Below are 16,053 nucleotides of genomic sequence, written 5' to 3' on the forward strand. Positions count from 1 at the left end.
CTAGGTTATATCAATCTTTCGTTATTGGCTCGGTAATCTGGCTGGTTATTATATCAAAGTATAGACCCGCTGGTCTACCAATCCTCTTATTATTTCATGTTAAAGTTATACAGCTTGTTATCAATCTTCACTGCTGCTTTAATCATCTTAGCTAAGGTATCTAGTTATTTTTACTAAATAATCTTCTCTTGGATCTCCATCTTAAGTCCTTTTTTAAATTATAAGATATAAGTATTATCATCCCAGTCTAGATAATTAATAACTTACTAAAATTCCGAAGCATACACGGATACTAATCCTATCTGCTTAAATCATTATAACTTTTATTCAGTGTTCTGTACTGTATTAATGTCTCTGAATATTTATTCAAGACACTGTTTAAATCTAGTATAACTAGTAAAAAGTTGTTTTATATTATTATTCTGGTTACTTACTAACTTCTCTTGTCACTCGCGGATATACGGTTCAAACTAATTAAATACTACTTCAGTAAGGTAAGTAAACGCGAAAAAGATCTTGTTCTCTTTATTCTTGAGCTTTTCCTTGTTCATGTTGAGGTACAAGTCTAACTGGGTTAAGAAAGCCCTGAGCTTTGCTTGTTTGCTGTTAAATGGCTCAGGTGGTCAGACCTTAACAGATTTGACTGATAAGCGATCTTTAAGTAGCTGGTTCTTTTGTTCTAAGGCCGTGATGCTTTCTTATAGCTGACCAACCATGTTTATCAGTTCCTTGGTTATCAGGCCCTGCTGCTGAGGCGCTCGCGATGTGTTCGATGTAGTTAATATAATGACTAGTTATTACTGGGTAATACTTGTACTGACTGGTGCTCAATGTATCAAACCCTAGGATCGCTTCTCCCTGTTCCTGTTAGCTTAGCTCCCGTTCCGATACGTATCTTGTGAACTGAATCAAAGATAGTCAGGTTGTTGATTATCTAAAGATGACTTGATCTGAACAGAAGAAGAGAAGTAAGGCCAGATAGTGCCGCGCAGCTATCCGTAAGTAAGTACAGACGAGTGTTGTCGCTAAGCTTTACTAAATGTATGATTACTTAAAGACAATTGGATTGAGCACGAAGAACAGAACTAGCTAAGTACATGAAAGAGTGTCCTTATATTCTATCCTTCGTCATGGCGTCGCCATGATATGTCATGTCGCCGATATATTATGTCGTAGCGCTGCCATGTCCTGTCGTAGCGCTGTCATGTCCTGTCGTAGCGCTGCCATGTTATAGCGTGTCGGTGACATGTCCGTCGTGGTCACGTGTTGTGTAACCGTCCCGGTTTGTAGGTTGCTCTGATCGGGATTTTACTCGATAAGAGTCCTTGCCTTCCGGACGTGGCCTTCTGCCTAACGTATCCGCCTTACTAGTTTGTTCAGCTAGCAGGGGTCTGTAACACATGTCTGATCAAAAGGCCTGCTACTTCCTCACCTGCAGGCCTAGGTTATAAGATTATTTAAAGTTTACCACATAGTTTGGCTCTTCCAGAGGCCACTGGGTTGGGAAACAGTATAAATTCTGATTTTGTTATACAGAAAAAGTTTCTCTAGAATACTTTTAAAAAGTATTATGAATATAATTTAACTAGTATTATTATTATATATGTGTGATGTTCTGGTTGCTGTATAGTCTAAATAATTTATCAATATTTCTAAAAGAATATTAATAAAATTTTGAATATTCTCTAGTCCACGCGCTATAAGAATGTAGACTTTATTTTAGAATACTTCTATATCTCTAATATTCTATATACTTTTAGCAAGTTCTATCTACTTATACTAGATCATGTTATTATCTATAAGGTCTTTTCAGACTAGCTGTAACTAGCAGTTATTATGTTTCAGATTATTCAAGTTTTATATTAATATATCTATTGCTAACTGTTTCCAGTTTATTAATGATTTATTATATTTTATTTCTCAGAATCTCCAGCATATATTCCTGGATTGTTCCAGCATACTTATGAGTTTTAAAGAGGAGATCCAAATTGGTAATTCCACTACTTTAGCCCTGCATGAAAGTAATCCTGACCGGAATTTCTAACATGGATTAAGTTATAGGCTGTCTGGTTATCAGATAAGGGTTAAGCAGATGATTTGGCCTCTGTTATATGAGTAATAATACAGCTTATACAGATATATATTAAGAATGATAAAGCAGTTAGGATTAATAATCTTGATTATTGGTATAACTGCCCAGCTGCTATTAAATTTCTCTCAGTAATGATATCAGCTAGCTTATTAGGAGTTTTGAAAAAGGTTAGTTGTATCTTTATTATATTTGAAAGCTGTTTATTGATTTTTAATAACGTCTCCAGACGGAAGTCTGTTGTTCTCGTAGTGACCTTATTGAGATTATTTGGTTTACTCTAATATCTGCACGTACATTCTATTCGTATGCACCTCAGTCATATACAGACATATAGAGTACAATTGTGGCTAGAGGAGGGCTATACACTAAAGATTATTGATGCTTTTCATGTAGAACCATACAGATGCTCTTTCTGAGTTAGTTACGGCACACTAATCGACCCTTACTTTCAGTTCAATATATATTACATTCAATACCTTTCTGGATTATAATAGCATGTTACCAACAAAAATACCCTAGGTAGATCATTCATCCATTATGCTACAGTGCTACAATTAAACAAGGCAAGCCGCCCGGGCTAGTAAATGATATCAAATCCATGACAATAGTTAAAACTCACAAATAAAACAGATAATATCATACAAAGTATAATTATACAAAGGACTATAAATCAGGCTGAAGAGCAGACCCCCTTGACACTACCCCAAATCCCAGATTTCGCTCTTCGAGTAGGTGATAAGAAAAAAAAACATAGAACTATAGCTTACAGCACGTTAATAAGGAATATGGCCATATTCTCCATCACAATATGTTTGGCATCGACATTTGTCCAAGAAATCTTAGTCCGCTAGCGCGCTATTGCTGCTGCATTCTCAGCTTGGATATATGCTATCTTCTATCTCCCGAAGATGCTAATCTTATTATTCAAAATGGCCTGACAGAGATCTTCTGTGATCTGTCTAAACATTAGAGATTTGACCACAGGCTTCAACTCATAGAAGGTGTGAATAGTGCCTGGATAAGTGTTCAAGACTAAAGTAATAAGGGCATTGATTTCATCCTTATTGAACGAATCATTTTTGCTGGAAACGTGAGTAAACTAGCTACTGTATGAGTCAGTAAACTTACATGGATTTCATTAACTCACCCCCAACTAACAGGATACTAACTCCCAATGTCCCTGCAAGTATCCACCACAATCTACCATATTTTATATAACTGGCTAAAATCTGATCATGATAAGATTTCTCTGATTTTGATTTGTAAGAATCATTATGATATGCTTTTAGGGTACAGATAATAATGTAGAAACTAGGATACTTTTTTTAAAGAGTAGGCTAGTATCTGTCATGGTGCATATAGAGCTCTTTGTAGTTGAGGTATAGCAAGACCAATATAATATACTTTGCAACAGGATCAAAAAAAGTATTTTTTTTCATCCACATTAAGAACTTTAAGATAATTAACCATTCCTTATATATCTTTCCAAATAATGGGAAGTCTAAGGGCGTGCAGGCCGAGTAATATATTATTGTCCCACCTATTTAAAAGAGACTGTAGCAGCTCGCGGGATGCCTGTGAGAAAAAAGACACTTCTACTTCAAGAATAACCTGAATATGTACTTTAAATAATATTTCTTCCCCGCAGGATTGCAGTAGGAAAAGGATTATTGGATTAGGTTCTATAGGTGTATTCCTTGCATTGGGTTGTATCTGTATTGTGGGCCTAACATCTGCAAGTCTCTCCCTAGGTGAGGAGCCAGAACCTATAGTAGAGAGTGTTGAGTAGCAGGGAGTTGTCCCATTTATTCCAGGTGTGGAAATGGTCTATGTGGGTGACAAGATTCCAAAGCCTGGACAGAAGGTAAGAAGAGTTATACCTAGCAAGATATAAAGAGCACTTTCAGATATTATTCCCACATCCCACAGTTGCTCTGCTTTACTGCTTAAAAAATGACTGTTATCGTGTGTATTATTCATCCATAAATTAACAATGTTAGCTAGAATATTATTTACAGAGATTAATGACTTGGGATTGCTTATTAGTAGGCACAGAGCCAACAGAGAGGATAAAATAAGTTGTGTAGTGGTAATAATATAATTTACTTCAGAAGAAGAAATAGTTAGTATGATAGGAAGTAACAGTAAGAAGGGTGAGATGGACACGCTCTTACCTAGAGACACTGATAACTCTTGACTGGCCTCTTTCAATTCAAAATAATCCATAAAGCCAGCCTTTTCAAGTCTATACCCAACACTGGCTACCTAGAAACTCTTTAGCTGCCCAAGCTGCTTCAGGTTGGACCCACGATCTCGAACAAGCTATAAGGGTAAGAACAAGCCCCTAGTATGATTTTCAGCGGACCTATCTTTCTAGACTGCTTTTCTTTTAGAGTAAGAGACATCACTCCAGGACCTTGTTCCTACAGTATGAGTATTAGTTACTGCAGGTCTCTTAAAAGAGTAAATCTATATTAAGACTGATCGTGATATTTAATATATTCATGCAACTAGTCCGGTATGTAGAGGAAATAGTCTTCTATTTAATATTTAGAATGTGGTATTAGATAAATCTACCTTGTTAAGCCTGTATTAAAATATCTGATTTCTATAAATCATGAAGTCGTCCGATCTGCTCCAACAATTTACTAAGATTGACTAACTGCTTTAAAATGAGTATTATACAGAGATCTTTAGGAGACTACTTATATCAGAATATGTATTTTCGGTCCAATCTGGATTACCATCCTGAATGTTCTTTTGAGAGATGAGTTAGTAAGAATGGTTTAAATAGGTTCTTATTTATCTGAATACTGATTATTAAAATATATATGTTTGTAGGACTAGCCTGTGAGGTTAGTTAATAAGAATAATCAAGAAAGTGGATGTAGCAGCCAGAAGTGGTATAAATTTACTGAATAAAAGGATACTGTTTAGCAGGTAACAATGGACATACCAGTGAAATTAGATAAATAAAGTATAATGGAAAGTAAAGAAAGCTGGTCTTTTCATGTTCGGGGCAGTTAATCAGACACTTAGAGTCAGCAAAGAGTGAGCAGAACGTGAGCTCCCATGAGCACATCGAAGAGCCACGGTCTAAACACTGACATCGTGGCTGACAATGAAACTGCCCTACTCACCTTAGTGCTCCTCTCCCCGGCACCTTTCCACGAACATGTCGCGCGTGCCACAGACAACAGGAAAAGAGAAGAAAATGGGGCAGAGAAGAAGAAAGGGAAAATTTGTGTCTCAGCAGGGCTCCAGGGCAAAGTTACATTTCTCACCGCCTAAATACAGCTAGTCCAGAATACGTCGCCACCCCATTGCCCCATCACCTCCGGTATTTTATCTTTTGTATACGCGTCATATTTTACGAAACGCTTCAAACCACCCCCATCCGCCCTAATTAACCATTGTTAGGCTGGTATTCCAGTTCTGAAAGCTGTACACCCTGAGAAAGACTTCTTGTACAATCTCTCATATATGGTCTCGAATATCGTCTTCTACAAAGACTGACCTCCCTTATTAATCTATACTGTGAATGAAGTTAATTAGACTGCTTATTCATAATCAGTATCTAGTCTCTTTCTTTCCAGATATTCAGCAGCCTTTCAATCTAATCTCCAGACATCTTGAATAAAGTAATACTTTTATAATTAGATATATTCTAGTAAAGATAAAATCTTTTATACTTTCGAATCGGGACTTTGTTATATGCAAGATCATTTTTTATATATATAGATATATTAAGAATTTACAACTGTATCAGGTTAGCTGTAAACAAAATATCTTTATTTTAAGACCTGTTACATATATAATCATTATTTATAATATCATTATCAAGAAGATTATTAAGCAGGCCTTGGATTTTATTTATCATATCTAGCTTATTAGCTGAATATTTACAGAAATAACTGTATAGTATACTCACTAATCAATTTTACTTGCTTTATTAAGTACAGCTGGTGTATTTATAAAGTACAAGTATTATAATTATAGATTATATTTTTCAGATATGGGATTACCGTGGCAATCCTAAATTTACTAATAATTAATAAGATATCTTCATATTTACTAATATTCTTAATTATTTTATAAGGACCTGTAAATAGGGCTATATAAGAAACAGAGATTTTTATGATCACTGAAACATAATGTCAAACCCTAGGATCGCTTCTCCCTGTTCCTGTTAGCTTAGCTCCCGTTCCGATACGTACCTTCGAACTGAATCGAGGTAAGTCAGACTGATGACTATCTAAAGATGACTGGTCCTAAACAAGAGAAGAGAAGTAAGGCCAGATAGTGCCGCACAGCTATCCGTAAGTAAGTGCGGACGAGTATTATTATTAAGCTTTATCAAAATATATGGTTACTTAAAGATAATATAAATTGAGCACGAAGAACAGAACTAGCTAGGTACATGAAAGAGTGTCCTTTTATTCTATTCTTTATTATAGTATCGCTATGTCATGTCATATTACTTGATATATTATTTTATAGTGCTACTATATCCTGTTATAATACTAATATATTATAGCTTATCAGTGATATATCCATCATGGTCACGTGCCGTGTAACGGCTCCGGTTGTCGGTTACTCAGATTAGGATTTTACTCGATAAGAGTCCTCATCTGTCTGGGTGTAGCCTTCTGCCTGACATGTCCGCCTCACTAGTTATTCAGCTAGCAGAGGTCCGTAACACCACTCCCCCTTTTCAAGGTTTCTTATCCTCAAGGAACATAAATCAGCGGCGTCCCCCTGTGAGGTGAGTGTCCAGTGCTGTTTCCAAACTTTCGTCTAATTATTAATTATATCATCTAGTTCCTCCGTGCGTAAGAAGAGTCTTTGCTGACAGATCAAAGACAAGGGTTTTCTTGCAATCTTTCCTTGCGAGCGCTGTATCCATCTATATAAGATATATATCAAATCCGAGAGTTCTGATCACTGTAATAAGTATATGAAGGTAAATAGTGTTCATTGTAAAATGCCTGATCCTTCCTTCTCTGACGCCGAGTGGAAGTATTTGGTTAAGGCCTAAAATTCTATTGAAGAAGAAGAGAAAGTCATCCTGGCAAAACTTCTTTGATTGTAAAAATAAAAGCAGTTATTATAAAGACGAGCTGGCGATTTCATAGCTCGTGATATAAAGGAGATTGAGGAGCTGGAAGAGCTTGAGAAGCGAGAACAAAAGAAACGTGAAGTACAAGAAAGATTATATGCTTAAAAGACTGTAATATCCAAGGCTGAGGCTAGTACTGTTACAAGTAGTAGTGTTGAACTAGCCGCCGTGTCCAAGCCCGATCTTAGTTTGTCTTAACTGGTTGGCTCTCCTTCTTTCTAGGCGAATTTTGACTTGTCTGTTAATAGTACTGCTTCATAAGCCGATGACAGCCTGTTAAATTCTTGATAGATTTTCACATGTTGTCTAAGATATCATATCCTGCTTATTTTATCAGATATTATAATCTATCACTAATTTTCTTATGATCTAGGATCTTTTTAACTTCATATTCTTTCTCTGTGTCATCATTAATCTCCATATTTTCTGCAATTCTAGTATTCTTTGGTACAGGTTCTAATAATAAGATATAAAATACTGAATGAATTTTGTTCATTAATTTTGGCAATCTCAACCTGTAGTTAACTGGTCTTTTCTTATTCTTAATAACAAATAATCCTAGCTTGTGATGGTCAAGCTTCTGACTTAGTTATTTTATCTTAATATTTCTGCAGAGTAGGAATACTTTCTCCCTTCTTTTTAAGTCAGGTTTCTTTTTATATCTGTAATTATAGTATATCTTACTACACAAGTTTATAAACTCAATATCTCAGGATAACTGTATATATATATTTTCTGTAAATATAACAATATTCTTAGCTATATCAGTAACTAATTACTTCTCTAATAATGTTTTCAGAAACCTGGGATGGTAACCATAATTAGTATAGAATAGTGACTCTAATAATCAAATAATTAATATTATTATATAAGAACTGTGCTATCAGTAATAGATTTACTTAATTATTCTGCTAATAGTTTATATAATATCTTAGATATTGCTTAATTATTTAGTTAATTCTTTCTATTTGTTTATTTGTCTGCAGGTGGTAAGCTGTTATTATTTATTCTTTAATTTTAATAAGATCTGTAAGTAATCTCTAGAACTTTAAGATAAATAACTTATCTTAGTTTAATATGATGTACTTTGGCATTCCATAATATATAATAATATTTTTTAGAAACAGTTCTGCCATCTGTATTACTATTATTATTATCTTACTTAATATAAGATAGATATATTTAATAAGATAATTAGTAATGACCGTGATAGCATCATATCCCTCTAATTCAGGTAGTAGACTAATAAAGTTAATTATTATCTATTTTTATAGCTGCTGTGGCGCCTCCTGTACTTATATTTATTTATAGAATTAGTATCTTGCAGACTTATTTTTAATATAAGTCTTACATTATCTAATATAATCATATACTTTCTATCTAAGATTCAGAATGTAGTAATTTCTTGTAATTAGTTCAGTAGTCTTTTCTATTCTTAAGTAATCCTTGAGTGATTTGTTATAATATCTAGCCATAATCTTTCTTCTTATTATAGTTAGTACAAAGATTAATCCATAAAAATAGACTAGTTTATTCTTATTAATAGTGATCTTGTCCGGTGAGTCTTTACTCATTTTCTAAAGTATCTTATCTTCTTTTATAATATTAGCTAATTATCTGATTAGATTATTACTTATTTCTAATATTATTATAAGATTGGTCTTGTTATAGCTGATCGATCTATCCATATTTTGCTTTAGGATGGCCGGTTTAATAGTCTTTTTATCTAGTTTATAGTCTGACCTGCGGCTCAGCATATCTGCATACTTATTTTCTGTTTCTTTACAGTATATAATTCTGAAATTATATTATAACAGAATCTTAACTTATCATGCCTGTCTTCAGGTCAACTCTTTGGTTATTGTGAAGTAGGTTAAATTCTTATAGTCTATCTTTATAATAATAATATACTTTGCTTTTTTAAGATAGACTCTCTACTGCTTAAATATTATTATTATAATTAATAATTTCTTGTCATGAATGTTGTAGTTAAGTTCTACTTAAACTAACTTTTTTGAATAAAATATAATCAGTCTCAGCTTTCTATCTTCTTTTGATTGCGTTATATATATTTTAACAGCATAGTTTGATATATCAGTCTTAATAGTGGTTTCTTTTCCCGGGTTATGCTGTACGAGTACTAGTAATATGGTAAGTTATTGCTTGATATCTTTAAACGCGTTCTGCTGTGGTTCTTTTTACTGATACTTTTTTAACTTTTTTATAAGCTTGAAGAATAGTGTTATATAGATAATATATCTGTCTATAAATTATTAATAGTAGTTAATTAATCTAATAAACTACTGTAGTACTTTTAGATTTTTAGATTAAGGTTAATCTTATATAACTTGTATTTTAGCTTACTTAGTATGGATTTTTTCTGTGGATATCTAATATTCCAGGAACTCTGTTTTCTGTATATAGAATTCATACTTTTTTAACTTATATTATAATTAATATAGATATAGTTTATATAGAACTAGTCTCACATGTTTTACATATTCTTTCTTAATCTTTAAAAAGATTAATATATTATCTAGATAAGTAATTATAAATCTATCAAGATGTTTTTTTTAAAACCTTATTAATATATTACTAAAATGATGCTGGTGCGTTAGTAAGCTTAAATAATATAATCAAGTATTTAAAATATCTATATTTTATTCTGAATATAGATTTTTATTCTTTATCTTTTATGATATGTATCTGATAATATATATTTATAATATTAAGCTTAATAAATTACTTTATTTCTTATATCTTATCTTAGATTTCTAAAATCAAAGATAACAGATATTAATTCTTAATTGTGATAATATTTAGTGACTGATAATCTATATATAGTTATAAATTATTATTCTTTTTCAGTATAAATAAGACTCTATATTCTATTAATGATTTTGAAGGTCTGATATTATCTTTTACTAGTTAGTTATTAATATATTTTTATAATATCTACAATTTCTTCTCAAATATTAGATAAATCTTTTTATATATCAGTGACTTTTCTTTCTTAATAAGAATAGTATGGTCATGCTTTCTGTGCTGAGATAATTTAGATTGTTTTAACTACTTGAATAAGTCCTTAAATCTCTTATACTATGGCGGGATCTGTGCATTATTCTTGACCACAGTTAGAAGTTCTCATGAATCTTTTAGTTCCTGGATAACTGTCTTGATCTCTGTGTTAATACTGTTAATATTATATTTTCAATACTCTTTTATTATTATCAGTACCTATTCTGATACTTTTATGAGCTAATCTTATTATAATAGCTTAATTACTATTATTACTTGTATAACTATACTTGAGATATTATTTTTCTCTAAGTTATCTCTAATACCTGGCGTGTTAGACTTTTATAGTATTCTTAACCTCTCTATAAGTTACTTAGTCCTTACTTCAGCTTCTTACTGTATAACAGGCTATACAAATCCAGATTCTATATCTGGTTCTTGCTAGTATCGTCTTAAGCAATTATAATTTATGAATTAAAGACTTTTAGTTTTCTAATTAATCTATAGATTATGATTCCTAAGCCATAGAATTCTTAATATAATATTATACTGTCTTAAAAATATTATATTAAAATCTATATACTTATAGTAATTCTTTATAGTTATAAATATAGTTCCTGACTTAACTGTTAATGCGAGAGTTCCCAGATTCTTTTTATTTAGTTCTATAATTAGTTTAAGTTCTGCTTTCTATTGTCTGAGTATCTTAAATTATTATATAAATTGCAGGTTTATGAAGTTTCTGGTTACTTCAGAGTTTATCAATATTTAAGCTAGTTAATCTAATATAATTGCTTAGATCTTTAGATATGGTCCTGATTTAGTAGCTGCTAACTATTATTCTGGCTAATTAGGTTCTAACTATTTTAAATATTTTCTTGAAAATCTTAAGCCTTCTATCTTTACCGCGTAGTGTATTATATACTGATTATTGAAACATGCTAGCTAATATATTAATCTATAATAAGAATATTGTTAATACTCTTTATATATATAGTTATAATTTAGATATAGATAATAGCTTGCCTTAATCTTTACCACTTCCAGTATCCTGGATTAGTAATTAGTAATATATTTCTAATCATAATATATAGAGTAAGTATTTATATAATATATAAGCTAAAAAAGCTTATTATATTTTTAATAATTCTTACTTTCTTTAAAATACATGTACAGATATGGTTTATTATATTAAGATTCTGTTTTAGCAATATTTATTTTCTGGCTAATCTCTGATAGCTGATAGTAATAGTCTGTATTATCTTATCTATATATTAAACAAACTTCTGGATGACAGAGGCATCTCTATAAATATTGTTTTTAAATCTTATTTTATAATTTTTAATATTTTAAATCTTAATGTAGGTAATGCTGTATGATTATCTTAAATTTTAGATAAAATTATACTGGATTCTCTGAGATCTTCTTCAAGATATGGTTTAATTAATAAGTAATATCTTTCTTATTGTTTTTTTAGTTCTCTTTATCCTTGTCTTACTGTGTTGGACGGGGTTTATTAATTTTCAATAAGGGTTTTTTCGGGGTATTAGATATCTTGCTGAGTCTTTTCTTACTGGGTTTAAGATCTTTAAACAGAGTATTATATTCTTTATTTAATAGATTGAATTTGTTTTAAACTATACTGGGATAGTTATTCCTTGGAACTAGCTTATAACTGTTGTTATTAACTTCTATAATCTAAATTAATAATATAGATAATTATTAATCTTTTTATTAACTTAGTAGTGCTGTTAGCTCATCCATGATGATCTATTATCTTAATTAATTATAATATATTCTGTTTTCTAACAGCTGACCATGTTGAATAATATATAATTTCTTATTATTTAATATCTGCATTACAGGTTCTGTCTAAACTTTATACTGAATAATGGTAATATTATAGACTTTTCTGTCTTGATCCTGGTTTATAGTTCTTAACGACTTCTGAGACTATTTCTATTTCTAACTATAATTCTTTAATTAGTAATCTACTTTGCCGTAGTTAAAGCATAAGCGGTCTTTCTTATACTGTTTAAGTTTCTTCTTAGATACTTGACTCTGTTGAGTCTGATGCTGTGCTGCATCCAGCTCTATTGGTTTTGGTTTATAGAGATCTTTATATTCTAAGCTTCTAGGTTATACTGATCTTCTATTATTGATTTAGTAATCTGATTAGCTGTTTTATTAAGATATAGACCTGCTAGTCTATTAATCTTCTTATCTTTTTATATTATATTTATATAACTTGTTATCAATTCAATCTTGACTGCTGCTTCAATCATTTTTAACAATATATTTAGTTGTTCTTGCTAGATGAGTTTTTCTTAGATCTCTATCTTAAGTTCTTCTTTAAATTATATGATGTAGGCGTTGTCATTCTAATCTAAGTAATTAATAACTTATAAAAACTCTGAAGTATATTTAAATACTGATCCAGTCTATTTAAGTTGCTATAATTTTTACTTAATATTTTATACTGTATTAATATCTTTAAATATCTGTTTAAGATGCTGCTTAAATCTGGTATAACTAGTAAAGATTTGCTTCATGTTATTATTCTAGTTATTTACTAACTTTTTTTAATACTTATAGATATATGATTTAAATTAATTAAATATTAATCTTATTTCTAAGCTTTTCTCTGTTCATGCTGAGATATAAGTTTAACTGGGTCAAGAAAGCCCTGAGCTTCGCTCGATTGCTGTTGAATGGCTCTGATAGTTAGATCTTAATAGATTTAATTATCAAGTAATCTTCGAGTAACTGGTTTTATCATTTTAAGGCAGTGATGCTTTCTTGTAACTGACCAACTATATCCATTAGTTCTTATGTTGTCAGGCCCTGCTGCTGTGGGGCGCGTGATAAGTTTAAAGTAGTTAATATAATGAATAATTATTACTGATAACACTCGTACTGACTGGTGCTTAATGTGTCAAACCCTAGGATCGCTTCTCTCTGTTCCTGTTAGCTTAGCTCCCGTTCCGATACGTACCTTCGAACTGAATCAAGGTAAGTCAGACTGATGACTATCTAAAGGTGACTAGTCCTAAACAAGAGAAGAGAAGTAAGACCAGATAGTGCCGCGCAGCTATCCGTAAGTAAGTACGGATGAGTATTGTTGTTAAGCTTTATTAAAATATATGGTTACTTAAAGATAATATAAATTGAGCATGAAGAACAGAACTAGCTAGATACATAAAAGAGTATTCTTTTATCCTATTCTTTATTATGATATCACCATGTCATGTTATATCACTTAATATATTATTTTATAGTGCTGTCATATCCTGTCATAGCACTGATATATTATAGCTTATCAGTGATATGTCCATCATGGTCACGTGCCGTGTAACGGCTCCGGTTGTCGGTTACTCAGATCAGGATTCTACTTGATAAGAGTCCTCATCTGTCCGGGCGTAGCCTTCTGCCTGACGTGTCCGCCTCACTAGTCGTTCAGCTAGCAGGGGTCCGTAACACATAATAAGTAAGAATTATAGATAAATCGAATATGATTATATAAGAAGCTCTATAGTATTCTACCTATATTAAGACTATGATATGATTATAAATAAATATATTTGTATCTATACTTATAAACTTATTAATGGTATTCAGAGACTGATATACTATCTAATCTTGACCTGCACCAGTTAAGGTAATAAGATATGGATCTGAGAAGTTGTTATTATGAGCTTTCCTTTTTTATTTTTAAAAAAGTAAATAATATAAGTGCTCTAAAAGTACTCTAGTTTACAAATAATCTGTTCTAATATAACAGAATCACTAGCTGCAAGCATGTAATTAGTCTTAAGACTTTTAACATAATCTAGAGATAAAGCTTTAAAAAGATATTTTTATTTGAAAGGTGCTGCAAGATATTATAAAAGTTATAGTCAGGATCTGATGCTTTTATAGGAAAATCTTGAAAAATCACTAATATAACCATGCATTTATATACAGAGTAAGGATATCCAGAGATACAGTATCCTAGCTACTATTAGCTGGTATAAATAGAAGAATTAGAAGAATATATAATCAGGGTAACTATATTTCATAATTCATTAAGAAGCTAAATTATTGGTTTTATACTATTACAATTATATAAAATAATAACAGAATAATGATCATTTAACTAATAGCACGGTGAATTCTATAATAAGTATGCTATTTAATATCAAGAAGATCAGCTAAGAAGCTCAGGTAGGTAGCTGATAAAGAGATAATTAGATTGATTAAGATTAACTTTTTAGTCCGGCAGCCAGTACTTATTAGTGATGTTATTCGGAAGAGGATAAAGAAGATATTTATTATGATATATATTATATGAAATATAATACTAGCTTATGACTATGGGTCCTAAAGTTAATGTTTGTAAACAATATAAGAGATAATCAAGTATCGAGATATTAAATCAGAGAATAGATTTATCTAATTAGCAAGACTGGAGATAATTGATATAAGGAATAATCCTGCAAAAATACTGCCAGCGGTAATTGCATAAATAGCCAATATATCCATTATCTGTATAAAGAGAAATAACAAAACAAGAAGGATTAATATAAAGAATAAAGAAAAGTCTGCAGTCATAAGGATTCTTATACTATAATTTAACAATAATCAAAAATAATTTTTACTGTGGTATGGATCCTCTAAAGCAGAGCACGCCTATAAAACTATATTTATAATTTAATTATAGTACAGCAACCTCCAAAGTTCATAAAAAAAATATATAAAAAGCCCCAATATATATTTTGAATAATAAAAATCTCAGATAATCTTACATCAAAGTCTGCAGTATGTCCAAGCAATCTTCTTAAATGAATAAATATTGTACTAAGACTTTCAAGCAAAAACACAACAACAGTAGAGACGGAGGAAGACTCTGTTTAAAAAAGTAGCAGAATTCTGTCTTAAATATGAGTCTGATATATTTATGGCTGTTCAAATTTGAAAAACCAGACAAATATATCTCTTTAATTCATCCTCACCAAGCTAGTAGAGCGCTACTCTGTCTAATCTGGTATAGTATACTCAATCTACTCCTCCAAGAATAAAAGTTAATATACGTAAACATTATACTATCCTTCTCCTATCCAGGAGGTATTGGAGGATACTATGCCCCAGGTTGAGCCTTTATCAGAGTCAGGAGATACACCAGCCCTTCCAGAAAAAAAAGAAAGGCATTAATTGAGTATTTACTACTGAACCCGTTCTTATTATTATTATTAAATAGTTCGTAGTACATATAAGTATCGACCATACCTCGGTATATCAAATTCCGGCTGCGGTAGAAAATGGTTCACGCTGTGGACACCGCAGCGCTTGGTTTCAGGTATTTTAAAGATTAGCTCCAGTAGCTCTCGCTTGTTTGCAGGGCGTTTTCACGTTTATTATTAATTATGATAGTTACTTCGACATGTTCATGAATCATTCAAGTTCTAACTGGTCTGTTCTAAAGGGTTTCTTTGAATATTACCATATAAAGAACTTGATTATGGATAATGATGTGGTAAAGACGCGTATTACGGACGTCTCCTTGTGCCTTCCCTGTGGTTGGGCATTGCTTAGCCATTACTTAGCTAGTGATCTTTAGATAGGAGGCTGTACCGGCCACCAAATCAAACAAGCATCCATCACTTCCCACAATCGGCGTCAATCGGCGTAGGCCGCGTAGTGGTAAAACACAACCTAGCCGCAGGATGTCGAGCATTATGATCACCCGGGGTGAGTTAGGCGGTGGAGACTTACATCCGGAATCTGCCCAGATCCACAGACCCCATAGTCACTTGCTATACTAATACCCAAGCAGTATAGCTTATCA

At 31.8% G+C, this 16,053-nt stretch overlaps 3 protein-coding genes across 3 annotated transcripts; 1 reads left to right on the top strand and 2 right to left on the bottom strand.

The window, feature by feature from the left end:
- Positions 1-2,118: 2,118 nt before the first annotated feature.
- On the top strand, positions 2,119-2,426 carry BO94DRAFT_453612 (uncharacterized protein; the record flags this gene model as incomplete). Its single annotated transcript, XM_025607574.1, has 2 exons — positions 2,119-2,259; positions 2,319-2,426. Coding segments are annotated over 2 exons (249 nt in total), but the record flags the coding sequence as incomplete, so codon positions are not given.
- A 561-nt stretch (positions 2,427-2,987) lies between these two features.
- Positions 2,988-3,381, bottom strand: BO94DRAFT_453418 (uncharacterized protein; the record flags this gene model as incomplete). Its single annotated transcript, XM_025607565.1, has 2 exons — positions 2,988-3,174; positions 3,221-3,381. Coding segments are annotated over 2 exons (348 nt in total), but the record flags the coding sequence as incomplete, so codon positions are not given.
- Positions 3,382-6,063: 2,682 nt separating this feature from the next.
- BO94DRAFT_453306 (uncharacterized protein) lies at positions 6,064-6,216 on the bottom strand (the record flags this gene model as incomplete). The annotated part of the gene is made up of 1 exon (XM_025607559.1): positions 6,064-6,216. A coding segment is annotated over one exon (153 nt), but the record flags the coding sequence as incomplete, so codon positions are not given.
- Between the last annotated feature and the right edge of the window lie 9,837 nt (positions 6,217-16,053).

Source organism: Aspergillus sclerotioniger, assembly GCF_003184525.1.
Source record: "Aspergillus sclerotioniger CBS 115572 chromosome Unknown BO94scaffold_1, whole genome shotgun sequence".
Taxonomy (NCBI): domain Eukaryota; kingdom Fungi; phylum Ascomycota; class Eurotiomycetes; order Eurotiales; family Aspergillaceae; genus Aspergillus; species Aspergillus sclerotioniger.